Below are 15,862 nucleotides of genomic sequence, written 5' to 3' on the forward strand. Positions count from 1 at the left end.
ATACTTTACATATTGATATATATTGCTACATTGATATAGCTTGTCAGCTAAAATACCCGCCAGAACCTCCGCAGTAGTTAGGTTGGGTCGCACGTTTTGACAGTCGAACCCAAAAATCAAATTAATCAATAACTGATGTTACCGCCTCTATCTACAAGGTCACAGTTTTTCCTTTCAGTTATCAAAATACGGGACGTGAAAAAATTGGGATTTAAAAAAAAAAAATCAGAATCTGATAGATCACATAGCTTAGGTGTAAAACCTATTGATCTTAACCTACTGAAATGTATGAAAACTGACCCCTGCTGAAGAGTTGTCTGGACGCGACCGATCCGGGAAGTGGACTAGACTTCGTATCACTTCTGTTGAGGAGGGTTTTCAGCTTTCACAATTCAGTTACAGGTTTGAAGGGAAATAAGGACTCATTTATAACGGTAAACGAACTTGAATTAAAAGCGTAAGGTTGTGTTTAACTTTAGCTGCCTAGCTGTACAGTGCATGTTTACACAAAATAACTAGCAAAATATTCACAAAATTGACGGTCCCTCAGTTTTCAACTGCTGAATCGATTTAGAAGCTGTTGTAATTTATGCTGCATTCACGCATTGTCGACGGAATGTGAACAACAGATCAAACAACGCTCGGACTTGGGAGTGTTCACGCATTACACCAAGGTGGTTAGCCCTAGCACTAGCCTTGTAGTCACACTAGAGAAATAGCCATAATAGCCTCTTTTGTTGTGTTACTGTTTGTAGTAGTTCGTTGCCAAGTGAAACCAGATACAAACAGTGTATGGTTCCAATGAAATAAGATGAATGGATTGTATTATTGTTCAGATTGTATCTTATCTTATTTCAACCACCGGCGGTGGTGCATATGCTGCCAATTCTGCAAACAGCTGGTTATCATGTCTGTAGTTATTTGCACCAAGAGGAGATATCGTCGATGACAAAAATTACTGATATCTCCGACTCAGAATTAGAGGTCGGAAGCTGACGAGAATGTTTTATCACGCTGGGCTGGTGATAATTACGAGTTAAAAAATGCGACGTGTATGCAGCATTAGAACTGATAGACTTGTGTTGCCTAGCAACCAAATTGTTTGGCTAACGGTTCTGTTCTAGGACTAGCTAGTTAGAGTAGGCAACTAAATTAGCTACTTTAAAGAAAATCACTCATAGTATTTTGTTGTATTATTTGTATACGGTCATCTTGTCACATAAGTTTGTAATGGCCGACTTTAAAACAGACACCAAAGGCCATGTTTACAGGGTTGAGATTTTAAAATAACTCAACATCGTCAGGTTTACCAAAGAATTTCCGGTCGTAGCTTTCAAAATAAAACCCTCTTAAAGTGCACTGATTTTGTAACGTTTTACGCAAAACACGGTACTTCCGGTTTTGCACCGGCTATCTAAATGACTTGACGCAGCTCCTTTTTTTCACTCGCGCACGCACACTCTCATTCTCGCTCTCTTTCAAACGAAACACACACACACACACACACACACACACTCTTTCTCACTCCTTTCTCTTTTCAAAAGCCCCTTGTGAGGCAGATTGACAGGCTAGAATGAAAATGAGGCGGACGCTCGGTCACGACTTCAGTGCGTACGCGTCCTTTTGAGAAGACCTCTAAACTTGGATCATATCACCATGGGAGCTATTTGGGCTGCAAGGGACTTTTGTTTGCTTTTGCTCTTGTTAAATAGTAGCCAAAGCGCAGCGCTTGCCGAGATTCAAGGTGGGACTGTAGTGAGTGTGTGTGCATGAGTGAGTGAGTGTGTGTGTGTGCGTGTGTGTGTGTGTGTTGTGTTTTCCTGTCGTGGAGAGTGCTACTTTACGCACGCTTTGAGGAGTGCGCTCTTGTTGGTTCCCCGGTGGGGAAATTTTCTTTAAGTTTCTCAAGGTGTAGCTGTGTAAAGCGACTCTTGCTGTGGGAATATATGTGCTCCCTATACAAATAAGTTTTTGAAACACAAGTTTTGTATTGTATGTTACTGATTAACTTTCAGGTTAGTTTTCCCTGGAATTTTTCAAATTGCCTGCTGTGCGCCACTGTTATTATTTGTAGAGAAGTTTATGTTTGAGTGTTTGTCAGTTAAATCACAGTTTTCTCGCTCGTCTTTTTCGTATGTTCTCACAAAACATGACCAACTTAAAAGTGCATATGTGATAAGTCATACTATCTGATTTATTAGACCCTTTGAATGTGTGTTTTGTAATCATGACCGTTAAGACCCGTATGGATTTCAGCAGATCCGTGTGCAGAGGGAAGTGATGGCTGTCACATTGATGCTATTTGTCAGACTACCCAAGGCTCATACAAGTGCACGTGTAAAGCAGGCTTTAAAGGAGATGGAGAACACTGCGAAGGTAATGTGGCTCCTCTTTTTTTAGCTGTTTGGTTACCAAAATCATCTGAGTTTAAGAGTGGGATCACAGAGTTTGTAAGTTATGCAACATATTTTTATGCAGGGTGGAATTTGGATAGGTTAACTACATGTTTGTAAATACCATATCACAACAATGTTTAATCTACTGTGGCATCATTTCTGAATGAATGTAGGGGCATTCAATTTGTGATACTTGTATCCATTTATTATTCCGATAGTTCTCTAAAATATACTGCACACATGTTCTGATTGCACCCAAGTTCTTGTTCTTACTGTTCGAAGACTAAAAAGTTTAGCATTTTAACTTTTGATCAGTAGGTGAACATTTGTTTTTGTGGTGTTTACTTCTCAGACATTGATGAATGTGACTTGGAGTACAATGGCGGCTGTGTGCATGAGTGCAACAATATACCAGGCAATTATCGCTGCACTTGTTATGATGGATTCAATTTGGGGCACGACGGACATAACTGCCTAGGTAAGATCCGCTAAAGAACACTACGGAAACAACCTTTTGTGATAGACAGAGAGCTTGAATCATCAGCTCTGATTGTGAAGAGTTCACACTCGCTCAGATTTCTTTTCTTAAGCCTTTTTGGTAAACTTTTAAATGTAGCTTAATACAAACAGCTTTGGTTTTGTTCATGCAGTGATCTATAAGATTCATAAATATTTATGGCTCAAATTTGATTTGAAAAAGCCTTAATTACATTTGCAATGTTTGTAAACACTGGACAAGACAAGTGAGTTAAAAGATCATTTCTGGAAACTCTAGTGGACAGAACAAACACTTTTCCTGAGTTTTATAAATGCTGTTAATTAATGAAATCAATCCACTGTCCTGTAGATGTAGATGAATGCAAGTTCAACAATGGTGGGTGCCAACACACTTGTGTGAACACCATGGGCAGCTATGAGTGCCGCTGCAAAGAGGGCTTCTTCCTCAGCGACAACCAGCACACATGCATCCACCGCTCTGTGGGTGAGTATACAACATGCGCACTTGTTCTGTGAACATCTGTTAGCTTGACGACAAAGATGTATAGCACCTGAAGTACAATGCAGAATCACTGAAGATATTCTGTGGCACTCCCACAAATTGAATTGTGGTTTGAAATTTATGGAGGAACAGAAATTTTCAACAGTGTCTAATTCATTTATTTAATGGATTAGACAAAAAGACAGAGAATTATCCAGCAAACTCTCCAATATTCACATACAAATCTAAGACTGACGGCACAATGAGGGGTGACAGGTTCAAGCTGGCTTCCGTCACTGAGCTTTTATCCACAGCAACAACATGTTGTGGGAAAAGGATCTCTGAGTCCCAGAGAACAAAATAAGCTAATGACTGCAACACTCGGGTCTATGTGGTCTGTGTCACAGATTTGTCTGAAGTGCCTTTGTTTTGTTTTCTTGATTGAAGTCAACTTAAATGCAAGTACTTTCCACTCCATCGGGTCTTGACAACCCTTTGAAATCCGGTGGACCTATCCACTCAGCTGTGACCCATCTATATAAATGGTGCTTCATAATCCCATTTTTCATCTTGAAGCATTATTGAGCATGTTGCAGATATTAGAGGAGTTTGCAGAGCTTTGTTTTCAGAGAATAAACTTCTGAACTACTTTTGCTCTGCTTACAGGATTTTCTTATCCACTCTAGAAGTGTTAAAAATAACACACTGGTTGATGTTTTTGAATTGTGTAAGGCGTGAAAAAAATCAGTGTCTTTGAAAATACCAGACTAATCTCTCCCTATGTGTGCCTTTGTGTGTAGCCGGTCAGTCACTGTAGGAGAGTTTCATTGTGTACCTCTGTCCCTCGTTCTATCCCAGAGGGCCTCAACTGTATGAATAAGGAGCACGGCTGCGCCCACATCTGCAAAGAGACACCCAAAGGAGGTGTGGCCTGTGAGTGTCGTCCAGGGTTCGAGTTGGCCAGGAACCAGAGAGGCTGCATCTGTACGTGCTCGACGGCACGAAGCTAACTTAACAATTTACACCTACCGAGATACACACACAGTTGGCTTCAAATGTTGCACTGATAATTTGGCTCATGCTTGCATGTTGTTGGCCCTGCAGTAACTTGTAACCATGGCAACGGAGGCTGCCAGCACACCTGTGAAGACACGGAGAACGGTCCCATATGCAGGTGTCACATCAGGTACACCCTGCAACCCGACAAGAGGTCCTGTGTAGGTAAGCACACTGTTTGCAAACTCAGTTGTTGCTTAACACAGGGGAATATTAGACCATGTCAGACATCTCCCTTCCATATTCAAAACTCCCCCCACATCTTAATCCTCTGATGGGTGTAGCCATATATTGTCTTTTAATCTGACTGACCCGCCAGTAGCTCGGTCATTTCAGACTCAGCCAAACATTGTTCAAACTTACACAACATTATTGCAAATTCCGAAGAGGTCCAACAGTTTCCAAAGATACCACATACGTCCGACTGAATTTTGGGGAAATGCACAAAACATGTAGGACATTTAAGTTTGATCTAATGGTGCAATCATAAAAACACATGACATCTTGGACGAGCATGAAAGTATTAGTTCTTAACTTAAGGTCCACTTGCCAGCTTTTTCCACATCTCACAGTCTTCCTCAGCGAATGGAGTTCTGAGCAGGATGAGATGTGGTTGAAGGCTGTGGGGAAAGTTGGTGAGTTGACCATACCTCAGTATTGGCTGGTCGTTTTCACATAAATATAACCAGAATGGGGATGACAAATGTATGATTCATGTTTTGGGCTGTTGTTTCTGATGAAAAATGTTCCTTAATTTTAATTTCTGTACAGAGTATAACAAAACTAGACCACAGCTCCAGGAGTGCACATTCCAGAAGCAGCTTACACTGTGTCGGACTTGTTTCTTTAGTGATGTAGAGGCTAAATCTTGATGAATGAATGAAAACACAGTAACTGGAAACATCTCTCTCTGTCAGTTCCCCTTGTTAAGCAGTGTGCATTTTTCCACACAATGGTTATGAAGGATAAGGATCAGCCGTCAGATTTTGGGTAATATCTCTCCCTCTAGCAGAAGCGTGTGTGAGGTCCGGACGTATCAGTGCGACGTTGTCTCCAGATTCACCTTACTGATCTGCTGTGTTATCTGACGCGCGCCAAGCCACTACAAGCTGACTATCTCAAGTGTAAACATGCATCTGGTTACTGAGAGGTGACCAACACAAACACCCAGTGCTCAAGTCAGTGGGGAAGTCACGGTGCTCGGGCTATTTGGTAAACGTGACGATTTTGTGTACCAGTTCTCACTCTATTAATGATTGGCTTTGTGTGTCACAGAACGAGATGAAGCCACCACCGAGTCCTCAGACCACAACGCCACATCCTTTACTGAGGTGGACAAACGGGTCAAACGAAGACTGCTAATGGGTAATAGTTACACTTCCTACATTCAGAAGATAACAGCTTGAATTGGTGTTGTAGGTGACAGCGTGTGGAGCTGCCAGGAACCACTCGACGGTGTTGAACAGGAGCGGGGAGTAATGTCTAATAAACCAATGCATTCCTGAGTCTTTTGAGCAAACTGTGAAATGACTACATACTCGCTTTCTCGCCCCCAGGTTCCACCCTGAAAAATATGCATTTGTGACAGTGTGGTACATTTCACGTTTTCCTTCCATTTGGGAAGGGCAGAGTGTGAATCTTTTCTTGTATAGTTAGTATTTATCAGTTATGTGATTCTGGGTCACTTGATGCATGTAAAACATTATATCTTTGACACTTTACCAAGTACATAGCTAGCACACCAGCTCTGGGAGTCTTGTCTTGTGTTATAAAAAATACATGTTATTAGGGTAAGCCTAGATGCCCACATGTATCTAACCCGTAAAAATAGTGTTCTCTACTGTTCACTATACAAACCACACATTAGAGCCTCATTTGTCTGTTTCCATCAGCATTTATATATGTTTAAAACAGTATTAAATATTATACACAATATGAATTCAGAACTTTTCACTGCCTCAAGTGCTCAAAGAAGTTTAGACAATATTTCAAACTATTAAGTAAACAGTATATTTATAATATTACATCAACTCTGTAGTCCAGGTGTTTTGAGAGTACAATGTTCAGTCAGTCAAGGTTCTGTTTTACTAAGGATCTAGTATCTGACATTGAGGCATAACGTAGCATTTTTCACAAGGAAGAAGGTCATTCACATACAGTCATGTTGTGTGTTGTCATTTCAGAAACCTGTGCGGTGAACAATGGGGGGTGTGACTGCACCTGCAAAGACACATCCACAGGCGTGCGCTGCAGCTGCCCCGTTGGCTTCACACTGCAGCCGGATGGAAAAACATGCAAAGGTCAGACTGCCAGTCCGCAAAAAGGTCCTCCACAGAGAGGAGCATGAGACTCATGGCACTGCCATGCCCAGCTTAGTGCATTTGTATAGGAAGTCTTGCTAAAGTGTCGTCAGGATATCGTCTGTTTCCCACAGATATTGATGAGTGTGAGCTTCACAACGGCGGTTGTGATCACTTCTGCAGGAACACCATCGGCAGCTTTGAGTGCAACTGCAGAAAAGGCTTCAAGCTGCTGACAGATGAACGTTCTTGTCAAGGTAGAAATGACTCCACCTCCTGTCTGCTTTCCTCAAACTCTGGACAGTTGGTAAAGATTGGGACAAAATTTAGCTGCGTAAACGTTCTTGAAGATAAGACAGAATGGGACATCGTGACATAAGGAGATGTTTGTGACATCCAGAGCTCCTATGTTCATCTTCTCTTATCATTCCTTTATTTTTTAAAGGGCTAATCTCTTATTAAAGTTTATCCTCTAAATTGATAAGGGAAGACAAGATTTTATTTGTTTTGTAACTCATCAGAATATAGGTTTGTTTTACTGTTATGTTAAAAAATACCAACCAAAACCAAACCTTTAAAACATCCGAAAAAGGTAACTTTAGCTTCTCTCTGGGATTTTTCTATTTTTTGTGTAGTATTATATATTAAAAAAAACTTTATTTTTGGTAATGGGTCAACCCTTTTGTTTACCTTTGTATCGGGGTTTACGCCTTTACAGATGCTGACCTGATTTACAGTTACATTTAAGGTGTCTAAGTGAAACACTGCTCTCTTTTTAGCTGTAATTACCATCAAAAGCCAGTGGTGTTTTACCTTATGTAGCACCCTGTACACGTCACATTTCACTGAGTGGGAAAAATCAGGATCAAATGCTAATGTGTGTCTGTGGGTGGGAAATCCCTCCTGATGAAGACTGCAACTGACTGCCCTGCTATTATGTCATTGTTGATTACAGATATAGATGAGTGTTTTTTCGAGCGGACATGTGATCACACGTGTGTGAACTCCCCTGGTGGTTTTCAATGTCTGTGCAACAAAGGCTACACCATGTATGGACTGGCCCACTGTGGAGGTAAAACTAAGTTAGGTGGAAGGAGTTACACATAACAACTTGAGCGTAACACACAAGTGCTCAGTTTAGAGATGCATTAGGCTAAAAAGCATACAAGTGTGTATGTGCTCGCTGATGTGCTGGAAAAATGGACCGTGTAATTATAATGATGATTTTCCCTTTCCTCTCAGATATAAATGAATGCAGTGTGAACAATGGCGGTTGTGAGCAGGGTTGTGAGAACACCATGGGTGGATTTGAATGCTTTTGCCATTCTGGCTTTAAGCTACACTGGAACAAAAAGGACTGCATTGGTAAGCTGGTGCCTGTTCCTATGTGACAGGCACATCTGTTGAGTGCCGTTGTCCTGTCTCTTTGGAAATGATGTAATGAAAGAGTGTACAAGATCCCACATTTTGGACTAAAACTTGGGGGACAAAAACAGGAGATACTTTGAATTCTGTTCTTTTTTCTCTTCAATTCTCTGTCACTTGGTTTTCTTGTGCCTGAGTAAAACATCCAAAATGCTTTGACGGTGTTGGTGCTGTCAGGATGTTGGACTTTTTGTGCCTCATCTCCATGTGCCTCTTCCTCATTGTTACAATCAAAAGTGTTCTTTTTTTACCTTGGAAGTTTTGTTGTGGTTTTTTATCTAGAGGCTGAGGTTTTACCACCTACAAAACCCCCCTCTAAACCCACCTTGAACTGTAGTAAGCAGGAGGGAGGGGACCGCTGCTTCCTGACATGCCAATCTCAAGTTCATATCAGCAGTGGTGAGTTGGTTGTGCCAGATCTCCATATAGTATAATTTAGCTGCGCCACGATGACCTTATGCGATTAGAACCTGTTCTAACTTCATTTCTAGAAGAAGAATACTGCACAGGAAATGGTTACGCTCTATCATAGTCACATGTTGAGGGTTTCAAGGTTTGCACGAACTGCACTAAAAAAAAAATCGCTGCATGTTATGAAAGTTCTAACCAAAGCTGAACTGCAGAACTACTTTACACATGTAGCACATGAGTCACTGTCAGTTTCGTTATGCTGCTGCATATGTTCCTGCTGTTATTGTTCATCAAACAGATAAAAAGATCACAGTGTTCTCACTGTTCTGCTCCCACTTTGCTGCAGCACTTTGTCAGAGCTGTAATGAAGTCGGTTTCACTCATGCAAGGTTTCAAACAGAAGCCTAGAGATTCTGCAAATTAAAAGTGCAGAAATATCGAGATTTAGACTAACTTCTGATTGAGCAACAAAGGAAGCCCTGGAAGCTAACCTTTGTGGCCCTCTCAGTACTTCATACAGCCATTTTAGATCTAAGGCCCTCCGGAGGTTCAACAGTCTTAATCAGTCCTCCACTAAACATCTTTTGAGTTGCTGCAAAAAGTGTTGACAAATTCACCAAGGTTAGCCACTAGTACTAATTTACTACTTCATATAGATTGATTTAAATCAGGATATTTTTGGTGACCTTTGGTTCACATGTTAGTATGAAACATTGCAAGGGATGAATGGAAGAAAATACAGCTCTGACAAAGCATAGCAAACAATGAGGCTCCTATACAGTGTGTATGGTAAATAACAAGATCAGTGAGCTCTATGATATGTTTGATCCAATCAGTTGATATGACAAGACATGCCTCAGTCAAGTCCGCTATTACGTTTTTGGCATGATAAGACCCAAATAGCATGGTACAGAACAGGTCAGGTATCTCCTGATGCAGCTAATGAAAACGCAATTAGTCAGGAAGTTAAGATGTTCTAGATTTGGTTGTGTGAACAGTCGTCAGCATCAGTCTGCAGAGCAACTTTTCGTGTTCCTACATGCTTGGCCTAAACTTTTGTCTGTGTTGGTCCGTGTGTCATGGCCTCTTGTGTGTTTTCAGGGACGGAGGATTCCTACACGGTGACCTGTGGAATGCCTCTGCCCTGCTTGGCTGACGCACAAAAGAACAACAGTGGCTCGTATTGCTTAGGCAAGTACAAAACATCACAGATTTACATCTATCTTTCTGCTCTGCCAAACAAAACTGTAACTCAGGAACAACTTGGGCTTTCCTTTGATTTCAGTTGATGTATAAGTAGATCAAAATGACAAGATTTTCTGTTCCTCTGTCTTGCAGGTCCAGAAATGGCCGGTGTTCCACGCATTAAGACCACAGCTACTTTTAAGTCTGGCACTGCAAAGTGCAACTTAAAACGAAGTCAGGAAAAACTCAAGGAGAGCTTAAACTCAGCACACTCAGGTACAGAGGTTGCCACACAACAAACCTAACAATGCCTCAAAAGACAAGAGAGATTACAGATAGACAAGGACTAAAATTACAGCTTCTTCATGTCACTGGTTAAAAAAACATTTTGGGTTTACCAAGAATTGCCAGCATGTAAAGCCACAATCTTTAGAAGATAAAGCAGACCTGAAGGCTGCTTCAAAGTAAACCAAAAACCAAAGGCAAATGTGAAAGAAATTTGTGGGTAAAGTGATGTGGTTTTGAGTGGCTTGAATGTCTCAGCGCAGCACTTTGACTCGCAGTGACAGGGGAGGATGTAATTAGCCATAGCATGCCTTTCAGTTAGGTCTGACCTAGCCATCAATCAAACGGGGTTCCGATTGTAAGATTATTCTGCTTCTCCAGAGGGTTTCGACATGGTCTTTTACATCCCTCACAGTCACTGAAAGGGCACATAATTGTTTCAAATAAAGGAAATGATCACAGTGACATCCCACCCTTTTTTCAGCTTCCCAGTCTGCATACACCACAAAAAAAATGTCACACTAACTGGATATAAGGACTGTTTTAAATTTCAATTTCAATATCAAATCAGAATGATCAAAATTCATATGATAATTATGCAGGATTTCTGTAATTTGGTCTGTGAATTTCTTTAACAATTGTGCATTTGTGTGTGTTGTATGTGTGTGTCTGCTGGCCGTGGCGTGGTCCTCTGGGGTTGGTTGTCTCCCATGTCCACAGATAGCAGGTTCCTCTTCACTGAAAATGTCCAGTTCAGCTATGTGAGCTTGCACTGCATCTCATCCAGACAGCGGACACGCAGCCGCCATGGCAGGAAAGCTGGCGAGGAGGACGGCTCCTCGATTACAGCTGAGTTTGAGCTGGATGTGAACCTAGAGGAGGTAACAGGTTGGTTGGTCTCTCTGCGCTTCCTGCCTTCCTGCCGGTGACCTTTGCTTCTTGATCTCCACCTCTTTCTTTCTCCACTGTCTGTTCGTCACTAAACAAACCAAACTGTTAAAGTATCTCCTGTTTTGACGTGGCTCTGGTGGTGGTGGGCTCTAGGTTTGGGGCATAGGGTCAAAGTGTTTTTGTTTTATTTTCTTGATTTCTATATGAATGGTGGCCAAGAGTGTCCCCTCCCTTACTTGGAGTGTTTTTTATGTGAATGTATAGGTAAGCATGTGGACAGCCAGGCATGAATTCAGTTTTCTATACCGTGTAAGATGAAATTTTCCACCGGAAACAGTTGTGGTATTAAGTGCTTTTCTCAGCAGAGAGCTGTGACCTGAACTGTGTGCGCCGGCGCTCAGAAAAGAGGCTCAGGAAGACCATCAGGACCCTGAGGAAGTCCATCAACCGGGAACAGTTCCACCTCCACTTTGCCGGATCTGACTACGAGCTATCCAAGAATCCGGACCAGCCGGCAGAACTGGCAGGGCACTGTGTGGGAGGACAGGTGCTGATGGGTAGGAAATGTGGTGAGTTTGGTTTCTCTGTTTACTTCATCATTCAGTTCACTTTGTCATTCAAAGCAGAAAGCAAGGTAAAGTTTGGGACATGCACCATTCAGCCAGACATCACTTCTACTTTAGACACTGAGAGTGCAGGTCCAACCACTTGTGTTACACCTAACAGGGCAGCAATGGCTGTGAGTAGGCCCTATGCACACAGTGGACTCATAGTCATGACTTTAAGTAATTGAAATGGTCCATGCCAGTGAGATATATTTAGACAAGCTGGTTTAATGATTGGATTTGGAGCAGGTGTTGGCCAGATGAGTGCCATATTTGGTTTGCAGACATGCTGTAATGAGCTAGTTGGTGGGGAGAGCGAGCTCGCATGGAAGAACAGAGAGACTGTTGTTGGTCCTCCGAGCTGTGAGATCTTCCAGCATCTCCCTTGGAGAAGCGTATAACTTGAGGGCTGCAGGCAAGCCTCCTGGTAGCTGTTGCCTCTCTGTTGCCTCTCTGTTGGGTTTTATATATAACTCATGATGGAGAAAATGTTCATTAAATTAAACGACCGCAGACTGTCAGTGTTAGAGAGCTGAAGGCTGGCATGTGTTTTCTCTGGCTGTTGGGACCGTGCACCCCTAGTTTCGGGCCTCACAGTAAGTTTGCTTCCTGCTGCACCCCCCCTTAGTATCAGTGAGAGGAAACTGGTGCCTTTCTTCTGTTGAGATGTCTAAATATTTATTCAAATGGTATGTGCTTTGTTCTTCACACAACTCTTCAAGTATGTTTAAGATTTTTGTTTTCCCCCTTTTGAACCACTGAAGAATATGGCCGATGGAAGTGCTATTGTTCTTTGCACTTCAACTGGAAAGCAAAGCTTGCCTGAATCTATAGCGGAGATAATGTTTGTTGAAAGCAAAACCATCAGTTTTACGTTGCATATATTACCCTGAAACACCATATTTTTTGGCCTCTTCATTAACATCAAAGTTTTTTCTGCTGTTCAGCTGTGCTGACATGATTTAACTGAACTGCCCCTGTGTGCATTATTTCTATCTTTCAGTAACACAGCTCTTAAGTGTCTTGATTCTTTAACTCCCCCGCTATGCTTTCAGGTCAACATTAAGCAGTCTATTGGCCATGGCAGGGGTGTAGACATGTAATTTGAGGGGGGGGTGAAAGGCATTCTTCTTAACCTCCAGTTCTTTAAAGGAGCTATATTTTTCCCCTCCTCCCCCACCTCCCACTCTGGCTTAGCTTGGAGCGCAGTTTAGTTCTTTTCAGTTTGCCCATTCCATTGAAAATCCCATTTGGGTCTTGTTCTCACTGCCTCAGAGGGATGACAACGCAGCCTCCTGTGCATTTGGAGAAAATATGTTTTCACCTTTGTGTGCTGTTCTCCTTTGATGCTTTGATGTGTTTGGGTTACTGGTTGCATCAGTTTTTATTCCAGGACATTGTGTCTGTTGTATATATATATATATATATATATATATGATGATACAGACAATATAGTTTTGTTAATTTTATAAATATTTCGTTGTTTGGCTTTATTATTTTAACTGTCAGTGTGTGTCTGCCTCAGAATACATATTTGTATAAAAAGTAAAACAAGAAGGAACAGCAGCAGTTAAGAACCAGATCCAGAACTGCTGTGAACGGTGCATGTCCACACGTTAATGTCTGTTTGACCGTTGCAGTTAACTTGTTTGCATGTTTGTTTTAACATTGAAGATGTTTAGGAAGTGCATTTGATTCAAGCTGGCAGTTTGAGTGCTGTGTCCCCCCTGCCCCCCAGCTGGGGCCACTTTGCATGACCCCCAGCCACTAAACTGCTAAATAGAATTGACTTCAGCCACACCATGGGAATCAATTAGCATCAGCTGTTTGGGCCTCTGCTTGATGGGCGCAAGCAGTGATTGGGCCAAGCAGAATGGGGGGATTCAAAAACCTGACCCCTTTTATTGGGTTCAGCTTCTAACCACTGTGATACCGTAGTGTTTTCCTATGTCATCAAGTAGGCAAAGACTGGGGACTTGAATAGAGGTGAAAGGTCTTTTAAACCTCTTTGGGGCCATCAATTCGAGGACTCTATAGAACCGTTCTTTGCATTTGAAAGGCTTCAAGGTTTTTTTCTCTTACACTCTCACTCTCTCTCTTCTCTCACTGCTTCCCTCTGTCAAATAAAAGCTGTTAGAGGACAATGCAATGATGGCTCCTCGTGGTCTTTCAGAATAAACAATAGGTTTCAAAAAATGAACTGCTCTTGAGAGAATTACATTTTCTTTCTTTAGAGGAAAATCTAACAATTTGCTGAGCCACATATAATGGATCTACGTTAAAGCTTTTGTGTATTGAGGTTTAGAGATAGTGGTTTCTCTACTTACAGACAGCTTAAAGGCAATAACTGAAGCACATTTTGTGCTAAAGGCCCAGGATTTAATTGAATTATTCTTGTGTTAGATCAGCATCAGTTTTAAAGTCAAAATCTTTACACCATCAGACAGACGCAGTACTTCCTAAATTAATTACAGGCATTACTCTGAATGGGAGGAACCAAACCAAAATGGTGCTTTAGTCCCTTTAATCAAGCCTTTGCACTTTGGTGAGATAAGAGGGAAATAATCTCTTTGATTTGCTTCTGTGTTTGCTTTTGATAGAGGTGATGGTGGTTATTGTGGTATTATAAGTTACTCCCTGATGCACAGCCATGTTGTATCAAGTATTCAGATGTGAAGGGTACAAAGGCAGCTGTGGAGCGGGCCACTGCTCCTTTGTCTCAGTGATTTTGTATGGCTGTATTAGGTTAGTTTGCAAAAGGATTTTAACAGGTTAATACTGGGTTTTTGTACACATTCTAATAATAATTTGAAAGGCATGATACAGACCTTTGTTTCGCTTTATGTATGTGTGATTCACAACACTTTATTTAATAGTGTTGCTTTAGTAATGTAAAACTATTGGTTGGTTTTTTTTAACCTGTATTTAACCAGGAAAAGTCTCATTGAGATTAAAAATCTCTTTAAAAAGAGCGTCCTGGCCAAGACAGGCAGCAGCAAAATTAACGGGGTTGCAGACATACAGGTAACAATTTACAATGAAAATAAAGAATGAATTACAGAATCATAAAATATCAAAAAGATTCATCTAATATTTGTCACAATTCATCAACATCAGGGATCAAAAAGGGGCGAAATGAATCAGTCAAAACATCTACAGCCAGATGTGCCTGTGTCCAAGTCATTTAAAATTATTTTAAAGGCATCCAGTGAGACTAGCTCCCTATCAGGTAATTTTGCAACTAATTTCCAAGCAGAGGGAGCAGCATACTCAACCACACTTTGTCCCAATTCAGTACCGACTTTAGTGACAGTTACTGGGAATAAATCCTGGGAGCGAAGACACTAACTTCCCGAACTTTTTTGAAAAATGTAGATCCGTAGGTAAGATGGAAGCAGACCAAGAATAGCCTTATAAATAAGAATATGCCAACGGTCAAGTCCGAGGCAGATCATCTAACCGAAGCATACAAAAAGCAATGGTGAGAGAGGGCTTTAAAATTGGCATTAACCTCAGTGCTCCATGGAAGACGGCATCCAGCGAGTGTAAGCATTGTGAAGCTTAATACATATATATATAACATCACCATAGTCCAACAGAGACATAAAGGTGGTGGCAACAGGTCTCCTCTTGGCCACGAAGGAAAGACAAGACTTGATTCTAAAGAAAAAACCCAATTTCAACTACAGTTTTTTCACCAATTGCTGAATGTGAGGCGTAAAAGAGGGAGAATCACCAATTACAATTCCTAGATATTCATACTGAGATACAGACTCAGTTTCAGAGCCCTGAAAAGTGGTGATAGATGGAAGGTTCAGGCTTTGATTTTACATTTGAAAACATCTTGAGTTTTGTTTTGTCAGCATTCAAAACAATTTTTAAATCACACAATGCAAATTGTACAACATTAAAAGCTAGCTGTAGCTGACAAAGAGCCTGGCTTGGTGTAGACGCAGAGCAGTATATCACAGTATCATCTGGCTAAAAGTGGAAATTTGCATTGGAAACATTTTGATCGAGACTGTTGATATAAAGTAAATAATGAATAGGAGTGGTCCCAGGAGTGATCCCTGGGGCACGCCTTTGGGCACACTTAGGGAGCTAGAAGAGAAACCTTCTGCCTGCGCGCACTGAGGTCTGCCTTATAGATCATTTTCAAACCAACAGACAGTTTTAATATCAACTAACAATTTGTAAGACAATACTATTACATTTTGAGTAAAAGCCAACAGTTATGTAATTAATTGCAATCCTTTAACACTTTGCTTGCTCTGATAAATGTTTCCTTTCTCTATGGAAGCCCCTCTAGAGTCTAGTTTGATTTGTATG

At 41.3% G+C, this 15,862-nt stretch overlaps 1 protein-coding gene across 6 annotated transcripts in view; it reads left to right on the top strand.

Moving 5' to 3' along the window:
• Nucleotides 1-1,469: 1,469 nt before the first annotated feature.
• Nucleotides 1,470-15,862, top strand: part of scube2 (signal peptide, CUB domain, EGF-like 2) — a 21,033-nt gene continuing 6,640 nt past the window's right edge. The window contains exons 1-16 of one of the 6 annotated variants that reach the window (XM_040125791.1): nt 1,470-1,744; nt 2,257-2,376; nt 2,749-2,874; nt 3,244-3,378; nt 4,234-4,359; nt 4,480-4,596; nt 5,707-5,796; nt 6,615-6,731; nt 6,866-6,988; nt 7,687-7,803; nt 7,974-8,096; nt 8,439-8,555; nt 9,669-9,758; nt 9,906-10,028; nt 10,758-10,925; nt 11,291-11,497. In XM_040125791.1, coding sequence (XP_039981725.1) covers nt 1,657-1,744; nt 2,257-2,376; nt 2,749-2,874; nt 3,244-3,378; nt 4,234-4,359; nt 4,480-4,596; nt 5,707-5,796; nt 6,615-6,731; nt 6,866-6,988; nt 7,687-7,803; nt 7,974-8,096; nt 8,439-8,555; nt 9,669-9,758; nt 9,906-10,028; nt 10,758-10,925; nt 11,291-11,497 — 1,987 coding nt within the window. In that variant the 5' untranslated portion in view covers nt 1,470-1,656. The remainder of the gene's footprint in view (nt 1,745-2,256; nt 2,377-2,748; nt 2,875-3,243; nt 3,379-4,233; nt 4,360-4,479; nt 4,597-5,706; nt 5,797-6,614; nt 6,732-6,865; nt 6,989-7,686; nt 7,804-7,973; nt 8,097-8,438; nt 8,556-9,668; nt 9,759-9,905; nt 10,029-10,757; nt 10,926-11,290; nt 11,498-15,862) is intronic. The other 5 variants (XM_040125809.1, XM_040125799.1, XM_040125817.1 and 2 more) reach the window with 5 other exon arrangements.

Source organism: Xiphias gladius, chromosome 1 (genome assembly GCF_016859285.1).
Source record: "Xiphias gladius isolate SHS-SW01 ecotype Sanya breed wild chromosome 1, ASM1685928v1, whole genome shotgun sequence".
NCBI lineage: Eukaryota > Metazoa > Chordata > Actinopteri > Istiophoriformes > Xiphiidae > Xiphias > Xiphias gladius.